The 26,261-nt window shown below is 41.6% G+C and overlaps 1 protein-coding gene across 1 annotated transcript in view; it reads left to right on the top strand.

Annotated features, from left to right (window-relative positions):
- Positions 1-18,014, top strand: part of RABGAP1 (RAB GTPase activating protein 1) — a 163,926-nt gene extending 145,912 nt beyond the window's left edge. Inside the window, exons 22-26 of the mRNA XM_075835522.1 lie at positions 1,812-1,916; positions 3,109-3,192; positions 11,184-11,255; positions 12,074-12,274; positions 15,996-18,014. Coding sequence (XP_075691637.1) covers positions 1,812-1,916; positions 3,109-3,192; positions 11,184-11,255; positions 12,074-12,274; positions 15,996-16,118 — 585 coding nt within the window. The 3' untranslated portion in view covers positions 16,119-18,014. The remainder of the gene's footprint in view (positions 1-1,811; positions 1,917-3,108; positions 3,193-11,183; positions 11,256-12,073; positions 12,275-15,995) is intronic.
- The last annotated feature ends 8,247 nt before the right edge of the window (positions 18,015-26,261 follow it).

Below are 26,261 nucleotides of genomic sequence, written 5' to 3'. Positions count from 1 at the left end.
TAATTTTGACAATACCCAATAAAAAACATATGAGGAGACACTGTTGTCATGTAGCACTCAGGTCCTTAGTTCAAATCCAACCAAGGGGAACATCTGCATGCAGTTTGTATGTTCTCCCCGTGTTTTGTACTGTTTTTTTCTAATCTCATACAACCCCTTTACATTTTTTTTAAAGCCGAGCTGAGTTTCTCTTCTCCTTTTACCAATTAGTTGAGAGCCTTTTACACGGGCCAATGACCGGGCAAACCAGCGTTCATTTGTACGCTCATTTCCAATCATTACCCTGTGTAAACAGGCAACGATCAGCTGATGTACGAGTAAACATTCGTACATCTGTTGATCGAATCTCTTTTGCAGCAAAAATAATGACCGCTAGCCGACAGCACGTCTCCCTGTGTAAACAAGGGTGGTGCTGCTGACATGATGCAAATACATAGAGACGAACGATCGTATTAAAGATCGTTACTTCCCATACGTTAACCATCGTTGTCCTTGTGAATGGAGCTAATGAACGCTGGTACATCGATCGCTGTGCCGGTACGTCGGTAGGTGTGCCGGTACGTCGGTCGGTGTGCCGGTACGTCGGTCGGTGTGCCGGTACGTCGGCCGGTGTGCCGGTACGTCGGTCGGTGTGCCGGTACGTCGGTCGGTGTGCCGGTACGTCGGTCGGTGTGCCGGTACGTCGGTCGAGGTGCCGGTACGTCGGCCGGGATGCCGGTACGTCGGTCGGTGCTAGTTTTTCTGGCCAGTATCGGAATGTGTAAAATCAATATTACGAAGTAACATAGATTGAAATTTCTCGATTCGTTGCCATATCTTTATTCAACAGCTTGCGATCCCAGTCTTCTACTGACTGAACTTTGACTTTTTATAATTCCAAGCTCTTGTAGCTCCTTAATATTTGACTGAATATTAACTCCATTTAAAACCACTCTACCGCACTCTGTAGCTTCTGCCGATTATCCCTGTCATACGCTGGCCTGTTCTCATAGCTCAAGTTGACGGGTCTCTGCCTCTCACAAGATCCGTGCACTTGTCTCCTGATGCATTTGACAGGGTGTTCTGCCCCTCCTATGTCATGAACGAGGGGAATCCCATGTACACAAGCACATTTATTACGTCTCATTATACAGTGGTTAGGCATAATTTACATACGATGTCATGCAATTTTTTTATGTTTCAGATCAGGACTATTTTCACAGTCTCTGTTTTCTGTGAATAAATGGAAGCATTCTTATTTACATCATAGACTGAAAACTTGTGTGCTGCTCACACAGCTGAAAGTTTGTTACAAGGTATCAGTTTATGTATGCACTGTCAGTCTGGAGACCAGGATAGGAAAGAGATTTGTGCTTCTGTGTTTAGTGCAAAGATTGCGTAAATTCGTATTTCCCAACCACGGCCAGTTCTCAGGCCTGTGCATGTGGCTCCCCAGCTGTTGGCAGACATGACACAAAGGTCAGAAACATATGACCGGCTAAGAACCAGATCACTGCCACATGGCTCTTTATGCACTAAGGTGTTTTGATGTGTTCTATAAATGTGACATATTTGATTTTGGTCTAAAATCCTAAGCTAACAACTAAAACAAACATTTTAGGGACCTGTGGGATCTCATTGAACAAACTCTCAGCTGTGAGCAAGAACTTAAGGCACTTATTGCAAACAAGAATGTTTCTATTCACCAACAGCAAGCCGAAGTTTTGAAAATGGCAATTATTCGAATTATGACACAACCCTTTTAAAGAGCTCAGACACCTATAATAAATATACATAAAGCATGCTAATGATAATCGGGCTCTGTTTTTCAGGCAGAGGAAAAGGCAGATGCCCTGAATAAAGAATTGCTGATGACTAAGCAAAAATTGATCGATTCAGAAGAGGAAAAGCGACGACTTGAAGAAGAGGCTGGTCAGGTAGGGATTTTCTATCATGCTAGCTGGACATGCTACATATAATTTACAATTTGACCTCAATTGTGTGCGGTTTACACCCAAGTACTCAATTACCCTACTGCTTTGTTACACCCGGTGGATATTGTGTATCTCTCTGGAAGAGCTGACTGCCTAACCTGAAAATCCAATATGTAATGATGTCACACTTAACCCTTCCCATGGAAAGGAATTTTCCCATTTGAGACATTTCGTATGTGCTGGAGAGCTTTCAGAGATTTACATAAGTCTTTGCTTTCGAGAAGTTGGCCGCCCATGAATCTATCTGTTGGCGGAAATGAGTACCCCAGTACATTGTCCACAAACTGCAGGTCAGAATTCCTTTGGCGATGGTTGTCATATTGTTGAGTAAGGTACTTCACTTTCTGCTAAGCTCTCAAATATCTTGTAAAGATAGTTACATAGCTGATAAGGTTGAAAAAGACACCGGTCCATCAAGTTTCTTTAGTCATACGAGGCTTTTTGACCCTGCCGAGCCAGTGTTAGTCTGAGGAAGAAATATACTGGTGTCTTCCTTGTCCTCTCTATTAGTTCTGCAGGCACAGGGGCAACTACGGCCATTTGCCAATCTGAGAACATTGCCAAACACCACTATAGATCATAGTGAGGATGAAGTTTTGGCCGTGGGGATGGAAGTTTTGGCCTAATTCATATTTGTATACCAGTTTTCAGGTTTTAGGCTTTCAACAACGATCTACACAACACACACAGAAGCAACGGTGGAAAATGTTTTTATTATCTTGCAGTGAAATATGGTTGATAAACTGTGTTAAGTAGAAGTTGCCGTAGTATTGGCTTGACTTGTAGTTTTTATAATCATTTTCCATTTTGCCGTTTGTTTTGGTCTTCAAGCACCTACTACTTGTACTTGAAATCTACAAGTGTTTAAAGGGGTTTGTCTTATGAAGAATACCCCTGTCCATAGGTCATGGGGGTTCCCAAATGCGCCAGAACGTGGAGTCCCTCTTGTGGACTGCGTGCGTCCACATATCGACTTCTTTTTTAAAAGAGGTTGACTTCATGAAAAAAAACCTTTAACATTGCTTTTTTTTTTTGTAGGATCTATTTTAACATCACGGCTGTTGTGGTACACCATGGCTGCAAAATCACATGTCTACTAGAATTGTAACCTACATCTATTTATGTTGTTTTGCAGTTGAAGGAAATGTGCCGAAGAGAACTTGATAAAGCAGAATCTGAAATAAAGAAGAACAGCTCTATTATTGGAGATTACAAACAGGTATACTTCTTGTTATTCTCTACATATTCTGATTTGTGAGGTTTGCTTACGTTGCAGTGTATTTCATTGGTGTATATACTTTTTTAAAGGAACGGTCCAGGCAAAAATTATACTTCGTTATGCCGAGTTTCTGAGGGGATGGAGCTTGACACAGGGATTCAATAAACACCAAAGAAAGTCATGCACCGCCCCTTAGGTGCAACACTCTGTTCTTTAAAGAAGCACTCCCATGACATTTTTTATTAATTTGCTCGTTTTTAGACTTACATAGAGAAAATGGCTACCGATCCACACATAAGACACTGTGTGAATCGGCAAGTCAGTTTACAGAACACGTGACCGCACGGGAGAACCAAATGGAGCCTGCATCTTCTTTAATAGACTCTCGGTGAGCAAATAAATACAATTTACATATCCAAAATGGCCATTAAAAACGGGCAAAGAAATAAATTTCATGGGAGTTCTTCTTTAAATTCCTGTTATTTAGATTGTGCCGCTCTGTATAAATAATGCACTCGCATCTGTGCCTGTCTGTAATGGGGCTTACTATCTTACTATCTTTACAAGCCCACACATGGGCAGATTTACGAATACTGTCTTAAACTTAGACAGCTTAGAACTAGACTAGATGTGCCAAATTTATCACAGTGGCTCATGATGTATGATAAATTTGCCACATCTTTAGATGCTTTTGTCTAACTTTATGCTACCGCTTGGTTGGCTTACATTATACCAACTTTTTTGCACCAAAACTTTTTACACAATGTGGTTCATTTTAAGCCATGTCCCCTTTCCTCTTAAGCTACGCCCTTTGTCAAATGAGGCACAAAAGAGTGCCCCTACTCCTACTGAGAAAATCAGCTTTTTTTGAAGGGGTCACAGCGATTCTATGAGCGCTGCTTCCCCTTTATTCCTTACCTTCTCGTACTGTGAATCGCCGACACACTTGTAGCGGCGGTTCACGGTATTACAGCCTTCTCCCATTCAAGTGTATAGGAGAAGGCTGTAATACTGTGAACTTCTGCTACAAGTGTATCAGCGATTCACAGTACGTGCAGATAAATGTTGAAGCCGCTCGTACAAGTGCCACGGTACTGTGGAAACAGCTGATCTGCTGGGGTGCCACTAATCGGAGCCCCACCAATCAGATATTGATGGCCTATCCTGAGGATAGGCCATCAATTTCTTATGACTGGACAACCCCTCTGATAATTGTGGCGCACGGAATGTAAATTTGAGCCAAATTTTTGGGCATTTTGAATAGTAATTCTTTCCCACAGTATCTAGGCCCATTTTGTTAGGATAACAATGAACCCTTTTGCTCTGTGATATTTATACGTTCGCGGACATTCTATGTAGACTTTTATATTATAAGTTCTCACTTGTGTGAAGTCTTTTACTTCTTACTCAACAGTCAGGCATTGCTCAGTAAACAAAAGATTTTTTTTAAAATTTTTAACCAATTTGCAACTGCCTAAAAAATCTATGTGAGCATAGAAAGAATTTTTCACAATATATTTAGGCCAGCTGTTTAAAGGCACATTACGTGATTATCAGGTCCACAACGGCCACCGCTTCAAGGAGCTCCAAAGTACCTACCTGATATTAACAGTGCTGCACACTGACAATAATGTTGCACGCCATTGGCAATATCTGCCATCAGAATTTTTACTTTAGGATATTGGAGTACTGAGGACCCTCAGATCCTGAGAGAACGTAAGTATGTCTAAGTTTCAGATCATTCCTCACCTTGGTCGTCCTAAGGACGGGTTATGGTAATTTTTCTCTACCTATGTAATTTTCTTTAGGGACTATGAAATTGTTCCATGCCTCATTTTCTGGGGTTCGGCCTTTATTACTTATTCATGCTCGAGATACCCAATAGAGAATGAATATTAAATGAGAACTTTTGAATGGCATAAATATATTCTTTTTCATGACATTTTGTTATTAAAGAAAATGCGCTATTCACTAACAGTACACAGGACTTTCTTGTGTTTTCTTATTTATGATTTATTAAACATAATCTCTGTATTAATAAATCATTTCATAAGACGTCTAAGGTTAACAACGGTTTGAAAGCGCATCATCGTCTAAAGATCATATAAGATTGTATGTACAGTAGATGTAGCGTGGTCACCACCACTGTTTAAAGATGACAAGTTACTTAAAAAGACATTCACTGAAGTTTAAGGGTATGTTCACACGCCCTATTTACGGACGTAATTCAGCCATTTTACGCCTGGAATTACGGTAGAAAATACTGCTTGAAAGCGTCGGCAAACATCTGCCCATTCATTTGAATGGGTTTTACGATGTACTGTGCCGACGGTCATTTTTTTTACGCGCCGCTGTCAAAAGATGGCGCGTAAAAAAGACGCCCTCGTCAAAGAAGTGCCTGTCACTTCTTGGGAAGTAATTGGAGCCGTTTTCCATTGACTCCATAGAAAAACAGCTCCAATTACGTCCGTAATGGACGCTGAGAAAAACGCCTGCACATGCCATTACGTCAGAAATTCAGGAGCTGTTTTCTCCTGAAAACAGCTCCGTAATTTCAGCCGTAACGGACGTACGCGTGTGAACATACCCTTATACATCTAGAAAGTAGCTGAAGTCCTAAATAGAAAATGATGTGGGAGTACGGACGCTAGATAATAGCCGTGGGTACGTAGTCTTCTATATTTTACAGAAGCAGTGACCGGGAGCTGTTAGGGTATGTTCACACGGCCAAATTTCAGACGTATACGAGGCGTATTTTGCCTCGTTTTACGTCTGAAAATAGGGCTACAATACGTCGGCAAACATCTGTCCATTCATTTGAATGGGTTTGCCGACGTACTGTGCAGACGACCTGTTATTTACGCGTCGTCGTTTGACAGCTGTCAAACGACGACGCGTAAAAATACAGCCTCGTCAAAAGAAGTGCAGGACACTTCTTTGGACGTTTTTGGAGCCGTTTTCTCATAGACTCCAATGAAAACAGCTCCAAAAACGGACGTAAAAAACGCCGCGAAAACGGCGTGAAAAGTGCGAGTTGGTAAAAAAACGTCTGAAAAGCAGGGTCTGTTTTCCCTTGAAAACAGCTCTGGATTTTCAGACGTTTTTGTTGACTACGTGTGAACATACCCTTAAGGTGTGATTGGTTAAAGGGGATGTCTTATGTATTTCATGTTCGCTTTATTAATTCCATTTAGTCTGTAGAAGAGAGTGAATGTGTCTATAATTTTTTATGTTTTAGCGATTTATTTTTTATTTTTAAAAATCTTTAAAAAAAAACTCCTGAAAATGTATCTAACTTTCTTTTTTTTTTTTTACACATTTTGTTAGTTCCCCTAGGATCTAATGATCGCTGGTACAATACACTGCAAAACATGGAGGAGTTATGGAAACAGCTTAACTCGCTAAGCTACGCTGTTTCCGTAACTCCCATAGTAGTGAATGGCAGTTACAGAAACCGTGTAGCTCAGCGAGTTATGCTGTTTACGTAAGTCAACCATGCACACTGTTTTCGTAGCTACCGAGTTCCGGAAACAGCGTAGCTTGCTGTGCTTGCTGTTTCCGTAACTCCCATTCACTTCTATGGGATTTACAGAAACCGCGTAGCTCAGCAAGCACTCTGCTGTTTCCGTAACTCCCGACCACCTAACCAGGAAGTGGCCGGGAGGCAGCGGAGCCGAGTAAGATAGAACGGGGTTTAGGGGGCCCCGTTCTAGAGATAGATGTGGGTCCCAGAGGTGGGACCCGCATTTATCTAACATTTATGACATAACCTGTGGATATGTCATAAATGTCCTTCATGGGAAGACCCGTATAAATGCCGCGGTCGCTATTGACCGCGGCATTTAACTAGTTAAACGGCCAGGAACAGCGCCATCGCTATCCCTGGTCGTTAGAGCAGCGTGTCAGCTGTAAAACACAGCTGACACCTGCAGTGTATGGAGCGTGCTCAACGAGTGAGCCTACTCCGCTTCAAACATCATCCCCTTCCCGCACTATGATGTGCCGGCAAATCATGGGTCGGGAAGGGGTTAAGTAAGAAGCGGTCAGGGGGCCCGCCGCTGCCCGGTCCCTTGACTGCCAACTATAAGACGCCAGGGACTTTTAGCAAGGTTTATTCTTGCTAAAAACTGTGTTTTATAGTCCGAAAAATACGGTACGTTGGGTTTCTTACTGACTTCAGTGCTGCAGCAAGGTTACGCCATGTCTCCAGCAGATGTCCCCTGGATACTTGATGTTGATGTCCAGCAGTATTACATAGTTACATAGTACGGTTGAAAAAATACATAGTCCATCAAGTTCGACCAAGGGATGAGAGAATAAGCGTATTCATGTGGCTGAATGAGCCCGGAGTGAGGGAGGATGGCACACAGTAATTTGTAGACCTTTTTGGAAACCCGTGCCTATTTACGCCATTAACCAGTGATTTAAAAATGTTGCTGGTAAAATTTCTAATTTAATGGTGTCTGGTCGCTTGATATGATGGGTGCCTGACCACACATGCTAGAATTTGAGCTGTTTATTAAAGTCAAGTAAAGCAGGTTAGTTCCCGGTCTCTCTGGACGAAGAATACCTTCCCTATAACTTATAAACTGACTGCAGAAATATAAAGAGCAATGATTTCTCTCATTCCCTGGAAGTGCTATCTGTTACTAGGTACTCCAAGGAAACCTCTTATATAAGGAGACTCAATTCTGCCCATGTAAGCTGTGGACTAATAAACCACTGAGGGAGCTGTTATTTTCTGTGCACTTCTGAATGCACCGGGATTTAAATACTCTTATGAAATATAGTGTACAGTCATATCATATCCTTTCTAAATTGCTGTACGTCTAGTCAAGCGTGCATCAGCGGCAGTCAATCTAAACAGCTACTTATTTCAGCACTCTGAATTGTAGCATGTCAACATTTTCTAAAGTGGACCATCTGGACATCAAGAAAAATGACGGTTGGGTGAGTTAGATACTGATCAGAACAGAAAATATAATCCGTGTTTGTAGAAAACTGTGGATAGAGGATTCTGGAGCAACAAGATCTTATTAAAGTAAATCCCTTACTACTGAAATCCCAAAAACAACACTTCTGTTTAAAGTGGGATAATAAGACTGAGCTGGTGAATACATCCGTACTAAAATACCCTAAAGTAATTGGTGAACATCATATCTGTGGAATGATGAGCATGTGAGGGGCAAGTTACAGGGCCCATATGCAGCACATTAATGCTTCAGATGATGTGTAGGGTTTCCTTTACGTTTGACACGTGACTTTAAGTGAATCTCCACCCTTTGCTAATTATTATTTTTTTTTTTTAAAAATAGATTCAAATTTCTGAGCTGAATAATTTTTGTATATATTTTTATAGCAGTTACATCTCTGTTTTCCTGATACAGAGCTTTAAATATTCTACATCAGTGGTCCCCAACCTTTTTTGCGTCAAGGACCAGTTCTATGCAAGACAATTTATCCACGCATCGGCAAGGGGTTTGGCGTTTAGGGTCAGTTCACATGTTGTGTAAATACGGATCACATGGATATCCACACAATTAATGGGGTTGCCTCATTTAGAAAACCCATTTTCGGAATCCATATTACAGATTTCTGAGTTAATAGAGTGGGATCCAGCGTTTAGGACCCTCCTTTACTAACTCAGATCAGAGAGCGGCTACAAAGAGCGCCTGTCGCTCTGGAGGACACAATACGTTTGTCCAGACAGCTCATTGACTTCAACTGTGTAATGCTTCTTTTACCTTGTAGCGCCACTGCAGGGAAATTGAGCATTTCTTGCAAGGTTGCCGCAGAGTACAACTGATTGCTGGGGGTCCTAACAGTGGGACATACTGGGATCAGGGAGACCCCTCTAACAAACAAGGTTTTGCTTAAAGCAGATATCAACTTTACACAGGTTTTCCCAGGTTTGTGGCATATCGAAAGGGAGATATGAAGTGCCAAGTGCACTCACGTTGTATACTTCAAGTAAGTTTTACACCTGGCTCCATGTTCCCTGGAGAAGTCCTTGTGATGTCATCAATATGTGTCATCGGCACTTCTGCAGACTGCCCTGTGTCAATTTTGGGCACATGCTACGCTGTTTCCGTAACTCCTGACCATGTGATCAGGAAGTAGCTGGGAGTCCGCTTGAGCACATAAAGCTAGGACGGGGTTTAGGGGTCCCTGTTCTAGAGATGGGTGTGGGTCCCAGAGGACCCACCGACATTTACAACAACCATGCACAGCCAAACAGACAGATGCAGTTGGGGCAAAGTAAACTTCTCCTTTATTTAGGTCACCTCAGCCATTAATCGGCAAATCGTGCCCCAAGATGATCCAACATGGCAGATACAAATTCAAACAGATTGTCTATCTATTATCAGCCATTTATTTATGTTCGACACTTTGCACAAACAGTCGAAGACTGTCATTCCGGCCAACGTTTTTCCATGTGTATGATCAGCTAAACATATGACTTGTTTATCATACCTAGTTGATCATAGGCCGGATCTATTAGGAGCTATCTGTTTTTTTGTATTTTGTGGGACGCTTCATATTTGTCAGTGAAGAGTAATATTAATTTGTCCTGTTGATAAATAGCGGTCATCACTTCTTTTGACCGTTGTCCACACATGTAAAATTTTGCCATCTATTGGAACTTCAGAAAATCAACTCAAACTCAGAAAACTAGGTCAACTGCTGAGTGTCTTATTTGACACAACCAGACAGGACATGCTGTGGATATTTACTGCAGACATTTGTGTTCTGAGTGGGTGATGAAAACATTCATTATTCATATGAAAAAAGTATCTTTGCTGTGCTTAAACAATGTAAGCCACAAAAAGCTTAGACGATGATTTAGAAAAAGTACAGAAATAAACCGAGCGGTCAGAATACTAAATAAGTCCGGTCTCACACTGATGTCACTGATTCCTAGTAAATGAGTTACCGTAAGTGCTGTAAATGTCTGCTCAGTTCTTTATGCAGTTGACAGATCCTCTTTCCGGTTACTTACATTGCATTACAGACATTAGAGGATCAATATATATATATATATATGCAAAAAAATGGAGCTTCCAAAAAATAGCGCTGGTAACATCCAATAGAGGACAATCCAGTAGTTCAAAACAAGACTACATTTATTAGAACAAACATAAAACGGACTACGCGTTTCTACGCCGAACCGGCGTCTTCATCAGGCTAAAGTACCTTCATCAGGTGCGAAGTACCAATTTTTTCTATTTTAGGTGGCCAAGGACAGATAGGGCAGGACGAGAGAGACAGAAAATAGTGCCGATTTAATTATTTGTGTAAATTTGGGGTATCATGTTTAGCATGATATTGACGCATAATTACATAGGTGCATGACGCCCAAGTAACGCGTCATAGAGGGGTGCCCCTGACTATACGAGTGCTTGGGGAAAAGGATTTTTTCGTAATATTTTTAATTGTGCAAGTATCTATTTATCTGATTTCATTTTTATTTTGTATTCATTTATATTTTTTAAAATATTTATATTTAATTTTTTTACTGATTTATTTAGCATTTTTAACACTTTTTTTCCAGCTGATCATTTCAGATCCCTGTTATCACAGAAGAGTCAGGCTGACTGTGTTAGCCCAATCTTTTTAATGGCAGCGTGCTGTATAGCAGGATCTGCTATTAAAGTAAGGACAGTAGAAATATACGCCTTGGCTGCACGGGGCTTAGGCAGCTAAGACATTCAGCTACATATAAGTGGTGGAAAGGGGTTAATTGAAATACAAACTATTTTTTGTAGGACAACCCCTTTGAAATCGGCATATAGTTGGGTGACAGCCATTTAGGTGTTGTAATGGGTGCCGTATTGTCAGTCAGATTTCCCCTAAGTGTCTGAATATAATTTATTCGCAAGAGGGTGAGGCAAGGACTGGTGATCATTATTTTAGGGGATGTCCTCTAAATACATATATGGTACTTTGGATGGTGGAAAATCCCTATATTCCAAACTTTTGTTCATTTGCAGATATGTTCCCAGCTGAGTGATCGACTAGAAAAGCAGCAGTCTGCCAACAAAGCTGAAATTGAAAAAATTCGGGTAAGTTCGCAGACTAATTGAACTTTGGATATTAGAGTATTTCATCACGTGCAGTTCCCTAATATACCTTCATTACTATAATTGCTCCTGTGGCAAAAAAAAATATACTGCTGCTTGTTAAATGGCTACAGACCGGTTCCTTTTTTACAACACTCTGTACCTGCGTCACATATGAATACTGTAGGCCTCTATAGGCAGATGTCGGGAATCTGAATGGAGTGTATCTGCCAATTTGTACTTGGAGGACCCCATATTACACATAATTCAGGTCTCTAATATATTTGCCAAGGTACCTTTTAAATACACAAAGAAAATATATTATTAGTAAAAGAAAGTCTGTTATCCATTAAAATTAATAATTATATATATTTTTTTTATCACCTGCATTTTCAGAAATACAAGTAGCAAATGTTCTGAAGTAAATGGTAACAAAAAAGTATCATTGCGACTTTAGGTGTTTTTAACATATTACGAAGAAATGCAATAAATGCCAGACAGGGGGACCCATAGCTGAGACCCTCGCCTATTGAGGGAATGGGGGGGTCCTATGTTGTACCTTTAAAGTGTATCTTCAGTTGTACTCTCTCTCCTGAACTGACATCGGGTATGTAGAGACGCTCCTGCACGCTGGGCGGCACAGTTGCCAAGGCAACCGCACAACGCCCAGAGAGGATCATGCACAGGTCCTATTAATTAGAATTAGGAGAGAATTAACTGAGCATGGCACTCTCCATTATGGGCTATGGACCATTACAGAAACAGCCAAGTAAAAAACGATCATGATTCCCATAATTCTTTGCTGTCTTTTTAATACTCAGCAAAAGGTAGAAGGTTGTGAACGCTGCAGGGAATTCTTCAATACAGAAGGAAGAGTGAAGTTGGTCAGTACTAAAAAGGAGAACTCTTCCGAGGAAGACACAGATGAGGAAAAGGAGACTCTGAAGAACCAACTACGGGAAATGGAGCTAGAATTGGCTCAAACCAAACTTCAACTGGTAGAAGCAGAGTGTAAGATACAGGTAAACCATCAATAAGGAATGGTGGTAACTCTCAGGATTTTCTATCAATGTTATCTTTACACGATAGAAAGCAATGCCAGCTATAAAATAGGACAGATACCTGACACTAGTCTAATGATAGATTTCAAGGGTACAGTCAGGGAATTTAAAGGGGTTGAACGGTTTAGGCAAAATTTGTTATTTTTTGTGTAATTAAAGGTTATACCATTTTCCTATATACTTTCTGTATTAATTCCTTACAGTTTTTGAGATCTCTGCTTGTTGTTATTCAGTAGGGACCTTCAGTGATTACTTCCAGTGGATGCAATTCTGCCCATGGTCATGTGATGGAGACACAGGCAGGGCCGGCCGTAGGATAGATGGCGCCCTGTGCGAAATGATCTTTCGGCGCCCCACCCCATCATTCAAAAAAAATGCCTCGTAAAAAAATTATAATGCCCCTTTAGTGCCCCCATACAGTATAATAATAATATTTAATATATTACAACCCCTTCAAGGACACAGTATTTTGTCCTCTAATTGTGCCCACAGTATTATGCCACCTGTAGTACCCCTACACAGTATAATGTCCGCTTAGTGGCCCCCACACAGTACAGTGCCCCCCTGTAGATTTTGCCATATAGCCTCCCTGTAGACAGTGCCATAATCCCCCACCTCCTTTTTGTAGATCGTGCCATACAGCCCCCCACCACCCCCTTGTAGACAGTGCCATACAGTCCACCACCTCCCCCTTGTAGACAGTGCCATACAGTCCCCCACCTCCCCCTTGTAGACAGTGCCATACAGTCTCCCACCTCCCCCTTGTAGACAGTGCCCCCAAACAAAACAAAAATTGTACTCACCTAGACCCCGTTCCCATGACGAACTGAGCTGCTCCATGACGGGATCCTGTAGCCTAGTACAGAGTTTCCCAACCTTTTCAGACTCGAGGCAGCACTGGAAAAATAACATTTGCTCAGGGCCCCCCTACCAAAAATTGTTTAGAGAAAGACCGAAAACTGCTAACAACCAGCACTACACTCGTAGGGTTCACACACGTTTTTTGTAAGGCAAAAAAAATCTGCCTCAAAATTCCTTCAGCAACTGACAGCGTTGTGTGACCTTTTTTTTGTGTTTTTTCTTAAGCTGTTGAAGCGAATGCAAAAGACGCAGGAAAAAAAGCTCCAAACGAGCGCCGCAGGTATTTTCTGCCTCCTGTTAATTTCAATTGGAGGTCAGAGGCGGAAACCACTTGAACACCATCAGCCCCCCCCCGCCACTCACAGTAAAATGACCATCAGCCCACCACTCACAGTAAAATGACCATCAGCCCCCCCACTCACAGTAAAATGACCATCAGCCCACCACTCACCGTAAAATGACCATCAGCCCACCACTCACAGATTCCCCCTGTAGGTAGCGCCACACAGCCCCTTGTGGGTAGCACCACACAACCCCTTGTGGGTAGCACCACACAACCCCCTCGTGGGTAGCACCACACAGCCCCCTCGTGGGTAGCACCACACAGCCCCCTCGTGGGTAGCACCACACAGCCCCCTCGTGGGTAGCACCACACAGCCCCCTCGTGGGTAGCACCACACAGCCCCCTCGTGGGTAGCGCCACACAGCCCCTTGTGGGTAGCGCCACACAACCCCCTTGTGGGTAGCGCCAGACAGCCCCCTTGTAGGTAGCGCCAGACAGCCCCCTTGTAGGTAGCGCCAGACAGCCCCCTTGTAGGTAGCGCCAGACAGCCCCCTTGTAGGTAGCGCCAGACAGCCCCCTTGTAGGTAGCGCCAGACAGCCCCCTTGTAGGTAGCGCCAGACAGCCCCCTTGTAGGTAGCGCCAGACAGCCCCCTTGTAGGTAGCGCCAGACAGCCCCCTTGTAGGTAGCGCTCCACCGCCCCCTTGTAGGGAGCGCCCCACCGCCCCCTGGTAGGGAGCGCCCCACCGCCCCCTGGTAGGGAGCGCCCCACCGCCCCCTGGTAGGGAGCGCCCCACCGCCCCCTGGTAGAGAGCGCCCCACCGCCTCCTGGTAGGGAGCGCCCCACCGCCTCCTGGTAGGGAGCGCCCCACCGCCCCCTGGTAGGGAGCGCCCCACCGCCCCCTGGTAGGGAGCGCCCCACCGCCCCCTGGTAGGGAGCGCCCCACCGCCCCCTTGTTGGTAGTGCCACACAGCTCACAGCCCCCTGGTTGGTAGTGCCACACAACCCCTTTGTAGTGCAAAAACTACGAAATGACCCTGATAGCTGGCGGGCAAGAGACATTCAAAAAAGGACAACTGTGCAGGAGCACACAAAATACCCAGCTTTCCCAGCTATCAAATAAATGTGTGCAAATAAACTAAGATATAACTTTTATTTAAAGTTATATCTTAGTTTATTTCCACACATTTATTTGATAGCTGGGAAAGCTGGGTATTTTGTGTGCTCCTGCACAGTTGTCCTTTTTTGTAGGTAGTGCCACACAGCCCACAGCCCCCTTGTATATAGAACCCCCCCCCCCCCACACACACCCCTTCCAGTGTAGATAGCGCCACTGTAGCTCCCTGAAGGAGCGGAATCCCCATGTGGCCGGGGATTCTGCTCCTGGAGCGCTGCTTGATGTCTCTGCCCATATATGGACGGTGACATCAGGGGAAACTCCTGAAGCGGAATCCCCGTCCACAGCGTTGCTGACGCTGTCACTGTCATCTGTGTCCATGACGTCATTGGCTTCTCTTGGAGTGGAATCCCCGGTCATAGCGTCTGCAACGCTGTGACTGGGGATTCCGCTTCAGGAGTTTCCCCTGATGTCACTGTCCATATATGGACAGAGACATCAAGCAGTGCTCCAGGAGCGGAATCCCCAGCCACATGGGGATTCCGCTCCTTCAGGGAGCTACAGTGGCGCTAGTAGATAGCAGAGCAGGGAGATACCTCCCCGCTCGGCTATTGTTCCGTCGCTACCGCTATAGCAGCCGCAGCGGCTGCTACAGCGGTAGCGACGGCCACTAAGTTAAGAAGCGCCCGGGCGGAAAGGCGACTGCAGTTAGTGTGTGTATCCCCGCTGGTAGTTGCAACGGCGCGGGGATACACACACCCGCTGGCGTCCCTCTTGCAGTGTGGCGGCTGGCGCCCTGTGCGACCTCACTGGTCGAACGTATCCAAGGCCGGCCATGGACACAGGTGCAGGGCTCGTTACAGTAGGTGTATCAGAGCTGTCTCTGCTACTGATCTCAGTACCTGTGTGTCCATCACATGACCATGGACAGAATTTTATCCACTAGAAGTAAACGATGAAGGTCCCTACTGAATAACAACAAGCAGAGACATTGAAAACCAAGAGTAATTTATAGAGAAAGTATATTGGAGAATTGTATTACTTTTAATTCTACAAAAAAAATAATTTGGTGAAACCGGACAACCCCTTCAAGTTATTTGAAGCCTAGTGAGCTTATTGACATATCTCTCCTGCTTGTATATGGACGTATTCCTATAATAATCATTTATTAGCGAATTGCTACTTAGTCAGTTTTATAATATATTAGTGTAGGTTGAGCAAAGTTATCGCAAACACACAGCTAGCCATGCATATGAGTGCATATGAGATAAGTCATCCGCACCCGCCAATTTCGGCATGATCAGCCAGCGATCTCAGGTGTATGGGGCCTCCCGACTGTTCCCTGACATCTGCCATCAGCTATCTCATTTATATGGTCAGATTTAAACTCTTCTCATGTGTTTCACATGGTTCTATTACAGGATCTGGAGCACCATCTTGGTCTGGCCTTCAATGAAGTACAAGCAGCAAAGAAGACCTGGTTCAACAGGACCATCAGCTCCATAAAAACAGCCACTGGCGTGCAAGGAAAAGAGACCTCTTAACACCCCAACTCTTGTAAAATAATTAAGTCTTTATGAAAACATGACACCTTCTGTTGCCTTCCTTGGCCAGATATTTTGGTTTGCCTATATGTATGAGGACCAGGAGTGCAGCATGGCAGGATGGTAGTAAGTCAGTGCTTGTCAGATATATGTACGATTAGGCATCTCTGGCCCCCCTATTAACACCTCCAGAGATCACGTATTAAGAATCCTGAAACTAGAAAAGAGAAGGGTGAAGTGAAAAGCTTTCCGTAATACTCACAACACTCTATGGGTTCCATTTTGCCCTTTTTAAATGTTCTATGACAAGGAATAGTTTTTAAGATAACAATGAAATAATGGGTAATCATTAGGCCTATGTCCATATGCGAGATAATGACACTGAGCACATTAAGGGACGACGTGAAATCATGAGCTGAACAGTGGTGGTTCTTAATGTATCTTCACCAGTGACCTAATACAGTTAATACCAAAAGGAATCCGTTAGGCTTCACACTATTGCATCACATGCTTTTTTATTTTTATTTTTTTTACATCTTGAGATGATGTTTTAATAGTCAAAGCCTAATAGTCGTATAATGCATTGAGAAATATTTTGAGCTACTGTAGGTCTAACACATGGGTAATAGGCCATCAACCAGAAAAGCTCAGCCTTCCTAGGCACAAATATTAAATTATATGGCCATGTAATAATGCCAAGACACATCACTATTGTGTACTAAAACTGTAGAGATTACTGGTTGAGTTAATTTAAGAAAGAATTGAGATACGAGGAGACAAAAGGGGCCTCTCTTGCCAACCTCACGTGTAGAGCAGTTGACTGTTATCTCTGTACCCACCAGAAGTCGAATAAGACCACCTTAGTATGTTGTTGTTTGTCTAGCGGCCAACGCCGTCTTGCAACGACAAAGCGCTGTCTGCTCCGTCTAGCATATTTATGAGTTGCACACACTCGGTTTTGAAGATAATCCACAGATACTGAAGAAGGTCATTGAGAAGCAGTCAAATGTCTTGAGATAGCCTGTTCTCCTACAGGCATGTTATAGCACTGAACGGGGCTTTTTGCTTTGCTTTCTTTGACCACCCCGGGTTTAAAGCACTTGGCTTTCGTCTTTCTGGCGATGTTTGTTCATTTCACCTCTCACACCTCACAGCTACTGTTATAGAATTTCTATTTAACTCGTCAATCCGTTAACTCTTGTCTTGTCTGAGGCCCGTGGTACATTCATTGAATGCCTCAAAAGGAGCAAACTGGAGCCATTGATGGACTGTTGCAGGGTCATCGGTGCAGAGAGAGATCCTGAACAGAAGACCCCTAATCTATCTCCAGCAACTTTGGGAAGACTGGTCTATCCTTTTTATCCCACGTAGGAGAGGTTTTGTCAAATAGCTCCACTTCTAGGGCTCGTGAACAGCAGTAGGAGATCTGCACTGTAGGTGCTAAACACAAAGCACGTGTCATTCCTTTGGAGTTACAATATCGTGTAGAAATCGGATGTAGAATGGCAGTTTTGCACCTTTTTTTTTTTTATTTATACTTGTTTTTGTTTTGCTCGCATTTTTTGCATCCGTGATAAAATTGTTTAAAGTGTAAGCAGGTTACGCGAAGAGGCACTGGTTTGTGTATATATACAGTATATAAAAAGTTTGGTTTATTTTGTATATCTACTTTTTTCTTAGTTCCTGTACTAACGCTAGATACTGTAAAAGTTATATATCTGAAACATAACATGAAATGCAAAAGATTTCTTTCCCATCTCTGCGACAAATGTCCTTTATTGTTTTAAACAGAAGAAGATTGCTCTTCTTATTTGAAAGTGTGCTAATAGTTCTGGTGTAGGTGCGGTGTGTAAACCCATAATGAACTAAAATATAAAGTACTATTAAATTTGACAACTGAGCACTTGATTTCCTTGTGTCTCTGCACTGAACACGGCCTCACATTGTATTGCTGTTGAAAATGGTAATTCATACACACAAATGACTATTAAACAGTACTGAACAGTGAACCTCGATTAAAGGTTTGTGTTACTTCCGAATCTCATCACAAAATCCACATACAAAGTTGTGTAACAATGTAAATACATTGAACGACTTACCTTGTACTTATCCTAAGATACAGCCTGTATTATACTCCAGAGCTGCATTCACAGTTCTGCCGGTTGTTATTGGAAACCGCAATCTTGACAGATGCTTTGCTATTTGGGAGTTTTTCCTTAATGAGATTACTGTAAAGTGTTTGGTGTAAAGACCATATATCACAGAATGAAAATCACCTGAGTAAGCAGACATTGATCCAGCAAGGAGATTTCAGCTCTGAAGCCTGCAGCGTTGTAAATGCTGCTCTTGACTATAATGTGTTCTGTAACTCCATATCAGTAGAAGATAAACAATACGATGTAATTGCAAAATTACTTTACTTTTTATGTTGATTGATTCAATTTAACTGTAAAATTCTATCCATAGGTGCACATATTTGCTTTAAAGGGACGATAAACCTAAGTTAGAACTTCTCTGACTTTTAATGCAATCCTTTATCTGTAAAGTCATTTCAAGTAACTTTTGTTCATGTTTTCCCCCTATGACCATTTAGAGAGGATACGTGCTCTCTGATTGTAACATTTTGTTCCCCATTTTTTTGGTACTAGAGGGATGAGAAGATAATCAGTTACACATCTAATCACCCCCTGCACCTAATCAGACTTTTTGTCGACTCCATGACTCAGCTATTTACTAGCATCTGGTTTGAAGAGATTTTCGATCATTATATGATAATATAGGCATATAAGTCATAAATATAAGTGGCACGTATGAGCTCGCACTTTTTCGTCCTTTATTTTTAGAGGGTGTAGTGCATCTTTGGCTCTGCTTGGGTCCCACTTTTAGCCATAAACATGATTTTTTTTAATGCATTTTTTTACACAACATTACACTTTGATGATTGACAGACTTCCCTTCATGAGCATGCATACCTAGATAACTGTCAATCACTGAGTATGACCGACCACTGGACTCCTAAGCCCAGAATGAGCAGGGATTTAAATAAATAAATTCCAAGTTATACTTAGTATTTTTCCACAGAACTATATATCCATCTGCTCAGCCTCTCCTGCTCCATAATTTGCACAATGGACAGAATGTACATTGTGAGAGTCTCCCTTTAATGGGTGGCTAGAGTCTTTCAGGTCTTGGAAAAGCAACAGGATCAATTTGTGGGATTTCCTTAAAGGGGTTTTCCCATCAGAGACATTTATGCATCTTGCTGCAGTCCATGACTAGAGTACTGCCTTGAAAAATGGGTACAAATCAACCCTATAAAAATGTACCCGACCAAACTCAACCATGGTTTTTCTTTGCCTTCTTCTGGATCAACACGGTAGGATTATAGGTTGGACTTATCCTGTGGATATGTCATAAATGTCTCTCATGGGAAAACCCCTTTAAATGGGATTCAAATCCAAAGTAAAATCCCACGGAGACCCTGACGGAAAGCCGACGGAGTCCATTAAAGTCAATAGGCTCCGCCGGCGATGTCCGTCGTGCAACGAAACAGTTTCTTTTGGCATTCCGTTCTGCTCCTCTTATGAGCAGAACAACACAGATGTGAACATTGTCAAAATGGACACTTGTTGGCATGACGAAAGCCCCAGCAGTGGATACGTTTTTTTTTTGTTTTTTTTTTAAAGAGACAAAAAAAAAAAAATCCAACAGGATAGCCAAACGTGATGTGAACCTAGCCTTAGTAAACCTGTGAATGACACTACAGTTATCCTCTATCCACCTGGAAATAGCTGCTCATAGACAGACTGCATTTACCTGCCCTCCTGAAGCATTAGTTGGTATGTACTTCCAAATTCGTAGGTCCTTTTTTTTTGTTTTTTAGTGAATTTCTCACATGTTAGCAAAATGATCATCTATAGGCACATCTCTGTTTATTCCTCTAGTGGTTCTGGATGTTGAAGAATGCTTGAATTAAGATTACTCTGGTAAAAACCTTAACGATCAGCATATACTATATTTCTATGTTTCTACTAAGATCCTTTTAAGAAAAAATGTGAACTGTGTATGTTTGATTGTTCCTATGCAAATAATGTTTTACAGTGCTGGTAGCTGTGTGTAGAATCACCACACACACATGGATGTGTATAGATCATTATTGGGGATTATATTTCCTGATTTGGGACTCCATAGTCCACATTTTCTCAGATTGGCGTATCTCTGCATGCGTCAATTTGCACCAAATTTTGCATAATTTCAATGTGGCCTAAACTTACAGGTAGATTTACGAAGACTGGCATTTCATATGCGAGTGAGGCGCACGCCTCTTAATAAATTTGTTGCATCTTCTGCTGTAGATTCACCAGAAAAGGAAATATATGCCAACTTTGACCTAGCATAGATTTCTCCTAGAATTTATGCCAGCTTTGTTTTTTGTTTTTTTAAGAACAGTTTTTGTATTCCATACATTCCAGTAAAATTTTCATTCAGAAAATAATTTGAAAAATATTACCATGCAAAGTAACAAATCATCTTCAATTCTTTATGGTAAAGGGAAAACATACACATTTGGAATTGAAATTGTATTGTAAAATATTCCCTCTCACATATTCATGTAATGTGTGTTCCAGAGGTCGCACTAAATATTTTTCAGCAGAGTAAAAATACTCCTCTTAGCATTTTAAAGGAGTATTTTACCCATGAAGGAGTAAGTATATTATTGCAGTAATAACATTTTATGGTATATACGCTAAAAATAAAATATTTAGTGTTTTTGCTGTAAACTTTGTGGTCAGTCCACACGGCAGTGCAAATGCCTCATTTAGACTGTGGACAGACTAAGGCCCCATGCAAACGACCGTAATAAATGGACCCATTCACTTTCATTGAACAAGGACACCTTTCCGTGCCGTAGAAATGTTCCGAAAATTATGAAACATGTCCGTTCTTTTGCATTTTGCGGGCCGTGCTCCAATACTTTTGTATGGGAGCACGGCCCGAAAAGGCGGGTGGCAGTCGGCGGCCGGCTGTGCCCGCAATCGCGGGCCGTGATTGCGGGCACGGTCATGTGCATGGGGCCTAACCGCAGCAATTAGGGTGTGTTCATACATTGTGAACAAATCGTGGATTTTGGCACGATTTTCGTAAATTTGCTCCAAAAAACATGATTTGACCACAACTTCTGAACAGACTCTTACAGCAGAGGCTGTTACCAAATACACTACCGATCAAAAGTTTTAGAATAGCTAAATTTTTCCGTTTTTATTGATATTTACACAGTTTAATGTCTCAAATTTACTTTGCAATGAAAGCATAGAAGAAATAAACACGTTAAGATGAATAAAAATAATGGATTAACTTTGTTTCAACAAATTAAATCTAGGTTTTTGACTCCTCAAAGTAGCCACCTCTAGCTGATAGAACAGCTTTACACAATCGAGGCATTCTTTCTAAAGTTGCATTCAGATATTGTTCAGAAATGTCTTTCCAACATTGTTGTGGACGTTCCCACAAATGTGCGGCACTTGTAGGTTGCTTTTCTTTCACCCTTCTGTCCAGTTCATCCCAAACAAGCTCAATGGGGTTTAAGTCTGGAGACTGTGCAGGCCAATCCATTCTTTGAAGCCTACCGGCTTCTTGTCTTCTTAGGTAGTTCTGATATAACCTAGAAGTATGTTTTGGATCGTTGTCTTGTTGTAATATGAACCCCTGACCAAGTAGGCATACACCAGAGGGTATTGCATGGCACATCAAAATGCTGTGGTAGCCCTCTTTGTCCAGTTTGCCAGTAACCCTGTGCAAGTTGCCAACGCTGGATCCAGCAAAAGAACTTCAGACCATCACGCTTCTTCCTCCTCCATATTGACAGTTGGTGTCACACACTGAGGAAGCATCCTTTCACGTGCTCCACGACATACAAAAACCCTGCATGATGTACCAAAGATGTCAAATTTTGATTCATCAGTCCATAAGACCTTCCACTCTTCAGTAGTCCACTGGAGGTGCTGCTTTGCCTAGGCAAGTCTTTTTTTTAATTTTGAAATCTTAGCAGTGGCTTTCTTACTGATACTTGACCTGTCAAACCCACAGATAGAAGTCTTCTCTTCACAGTTGAAATGGAATCTTTCCTTTTCTGCTGCATTAAACTGGGCTTGAAGATTTTGTGCTGTGAGGTGCCGATCACGCAAACTGTTGACTCTCAAAAACTTGTCATCTGATTTTGTAGTGGCCTTTGGTCTGCCAGACACCTTCCTGTCAGAGTTTCCAAGTGCCTCTTGATGGTATAGGAAACTATAGGACAGACCTACACTTCTAAGGGTTATAATTGCCTGTCTGTCGTCTTTTGTTAATTGCCTTTTTTTCCATTATGATATCAATGTGCTCTGTCCAAATTCTGCCCTACAGGGTGTTGTAAGGGTGTCTGTAGCAGTGACATGCCCCCTTGCCAGTTCGGGAGACAAAGTACAAGACTGATCTCTCACAGGAGCTAAAGAGATGAGATCGCACATGCACGCTCTCCTCTCCACAGCTCTTACACTGTCCGTAGCACTGACACGCCCCCTTGCCAGTTTCAGCAGAAGACTGATCTTGAAAGCTGAAGAGAGAGCGTCCGCGCGCGCACTCTCCTCGCTCTTGCTGTAACACTGTCCATATCTGATTGGACGGTGTCACAGCCATAGTAACACACCCCCTTGCCAGTACACGCCCCATTGACAGTTCAGGGGGTTATTTAAATATCGGGCGCCAAATATAATGGCACCGATATCTAAATAACGGAGGGAGGCAGAAAAAAATTGTAAAGTGCCCCAGGGTTTGTGCAGCCCTCCCCATTACATGCTGCACTCGGCTGCACATGTATGGGGAGGTGAAAGGTTCTTTTTAAATGACCAATTTCAAGAACCCTGCTGATTTTATTTTATTTGTATATTATGGCAACATTTCTTCTATCTATTTCAATAATTTTATATTTGGATTTCTGTATTATAAACCGAATTAAACCGTATGTTACTTTTGGTTACAGAGGTCATTATAACATGTTGAAGTAGTAGTGATGCATGCTAGCCAAACAAAACAGAACAGGATACTATAGGTTTCTTAAGCCAATAATATTTTGCATTAAAGAAGTCAAGCTGTCAAACTAGAAATTGTGCAAAAGAATGCAAAATGCAACAGTTCACATAAAACACAAGGACTCCGTTGGAGGCCTCCATGAGGGTCATAGTAATTTGTAGTACTGTTGGTTGGACTCCATAAAGAGCTGAAGAGAGAACTGCTACGTACGTAAGGTTTTAACTGTCAACGTGAAAGTCCACTGCATTGTGAAGACTAATCTTCGACAATCAAGTAGAGCACGATAAAGCATCAGTTCTACAGTACAAACCCGTAATCCGGACCTGTAGAGAACTAATTGTAGAAATACCATCCCAATGTGGAGGGAGAGTCATCCTGTTCTAACTAGTGACAGAGCCGTAACCATGTTGTCCTGTAGGACATCTAGTGCGGTCAGAAGAAATGAATCTGCAAGTCTAGTGCCAAAGGTTGCACTCCAGTGACATCAGAGGTTGACAATTGAAATCTCTCGTACAGGATCTAGGCCAGTTTTTCTCTGGGAATGCCATATTTAATTTTAGAGATTTGTTTGGAAAATCAAAGATTTGCAGAGCTCGTCCAATGTACGTCCAGCCATGCCCATCCCCCTTATATTTAACTTGAGTTACCATATTCTATTTCAAAGTTAGTGGACTTATTGAATTACTATGTTCAAGCTTTACTCCGATTATTCCTTTTTAAATTCTACATTTCCAGTACAAGTAACATTATTTTTATCTCTTTGAATATTTATATTTAGATAATACAAATGGCTCCAGTCCTCTTTCTCTTTTATTACATAGCCATCTCTTGTTCACATTGACTGCCACTATTGAATAGCAAGATCGTGGTGACTAATACAAATCTATTCATACTGTGAAACGGTTTCTATGAAGTTTAAGATAAAATGTTATATAATTTTGAAAAAAAAATATTTAAAATGTGAGATTAGAATACTGTGATGCCTTTCTGATGCTATATGACTGGATTCCTTTATGCTAATTCTCTTTAGAGTCCACTCCATTTTTTGGACTTAGAAAAAAATAAACAACAGCAGAAGCACCCAAAGCTTAATGAACACGTTCTTTCGAAGGAATGTTCCTGGCAAGACTGACTCAGGTTGTCATGCCTAGTGCAGGGCCTAAAGGGGCGGTGCATGATCGGGATAATCTCATACACTGCCCCCCTCAGACATTAAAAAGGCTGTGTCACCAGATTATAAGTGCCCTATCTCCTACATAATCTGATCGGCGCTGTAATATAGATAACAGTGGTTTTTATTTTGAAAAACGATCAATTTTGAGCAAGTTATGAGCAATTTTAGATTTATGCTAATTAGTTTCTTAATAGACAACTAGGCGTTTTTTAACTTTTTACCAACTGGGCGTTGTAAAGAGAAGTGTATGACGCTGACCAATCAGCGTCATACACTTTTCATTGTTCCAGTCCAGCTTCTTTCACTGCACACAGTGTGATCTCGCGAGATGACACTGTGCTGTCATTCACCGTGAGATCACGCTTGCTGTGATTAAGTCCCACAGAAACTTTACCGAAGTGTCGGGAGTGTGAATAGACATCACGTCCTGGTTGGAGGCGATGTCTATTCACTCTTGAGACAGTTCGGTAAAGTTAATGTGTGAGTAAGTGACAGCACAGCTAAACGTGAATGGAGAGAAGTGTATGACGCTGATTGGTCAGCGTCATATACTTCTCTTTACAACGCCCAGTTGTCTATTAAGAAACTAATTAGCATAAAACTAAAATTGTTCATAAGTTGCTCAAAAATGATTGTTTTTCAAAATAAAAACCACTGTTGTTATCTACGTTACAGCGCCGGTCACATTATTTAGGAATTGGGGCACTTATAAACTGGTGACAGAGCCTCTTTAACTAGGCATTACACAGGGCATCAGTTTTACTTGGCGTGATCCTTTAAACATCAGCAGCCCATGTCACTTATCAGTAGCCTGTATGTATCTAAACCACACTTTCTTACATTTCAATTGCTGTATGTGAAGATTCTCTTACTAATTTTAGTTATGAAAAGTTATATTATCTTAGTGCGACAAAAACTTTGCCTCCTTGGAAATTCTATCATCAATGAAGAAAGGAGAAAAGTGCAAAGCAGAAGGCATCTTACCTGTTGAATTTTGGGGATATAGAACTTGCCTTTGACAACTGCAAGGTATGCAACACGATAACGGTAAGAAGTGAAAAAAAAGTTGATAAAGGGAAAAATCACTCCAAAAACCTTTCACCTTTTCTTGAAAAAATGCAAATCTAGTGGTGTTGAGAGCTGTAGTTATTTTAATGTTGTGTTCTGTGGGGAACTCCTGCTAGATTTTACACTGAATGCATATCCTGGAAGTGAAGCACTTTTTAGAACACTGCTATAGTGTTTTTTGTTTAAAACGTTTTATTTATTACTTTAAAGGAAAGTCTAGCTTTGTAATATATTTTTTAATTGTTCTAATACATCTAAAATCAGAAATTTAACTTAGACAAAAATCCTTAATTAAAAATCTTTTTTTTTCTATTGCGCCTATACAGACTTAATTTTTCCATGGTTACAGACTACAAACCTTGTGTAGTCTGATCCTGCAGTCATTCTCCCTTCCATCCGTCTACTACCAAATTAATATTAGCAAGAAATAAGGTGACAGGTGGATGGAAACATGACTACAGGGTTAGACTACACAGAGTTTGTTTCTGTTACCATGGAAAGGTTTGCCGGGAAGCTGCAGACACACAAAAAAAAAAAATTTATTTTTTTATTAAGAATGTTTTCAAAGTTGCTTTATTTTTATATTTTAGATATACTGGAACAATGTTAAAGGGAAGGTGTCACGAAAATATTTTTTTTTATATAATATTGCTTTTAGTTTGATATTAAAATAAATTGTGTTCTTGTGTTGTACTTTTTACTTTATTCTTACTTTTACTTCTCTATGGGGGCTGACATTTTTTTTTTCATCTCTGTATGTGTCGATTAACAACACATACAGAGATGGAATACGGCACATACATCCCCATAGAGAATGCGAACGGGAGCCGTTC

Source organism: Rhinoderma darwinii, chromosome 8 (genome assembly GCF_050947455.1).
Source record: "Rhinoderma darwinii isolate aRhiDar2 chromosome 8, aRhiDar2.hap1, whole genome shotgun sequence".
NCBI classification, from domain to species: Eukaryota; Metazoa; Chordata; class Amphibia; order Anura; family Rhinodermatidae; genus Rhinoderma; species Rhinoderma darwinii.
The sequence above is the reverse complement of the archived record's forward strand: the minus strand, read 5'-3'. Positions and strand labels throughout refer to the sequence as shown.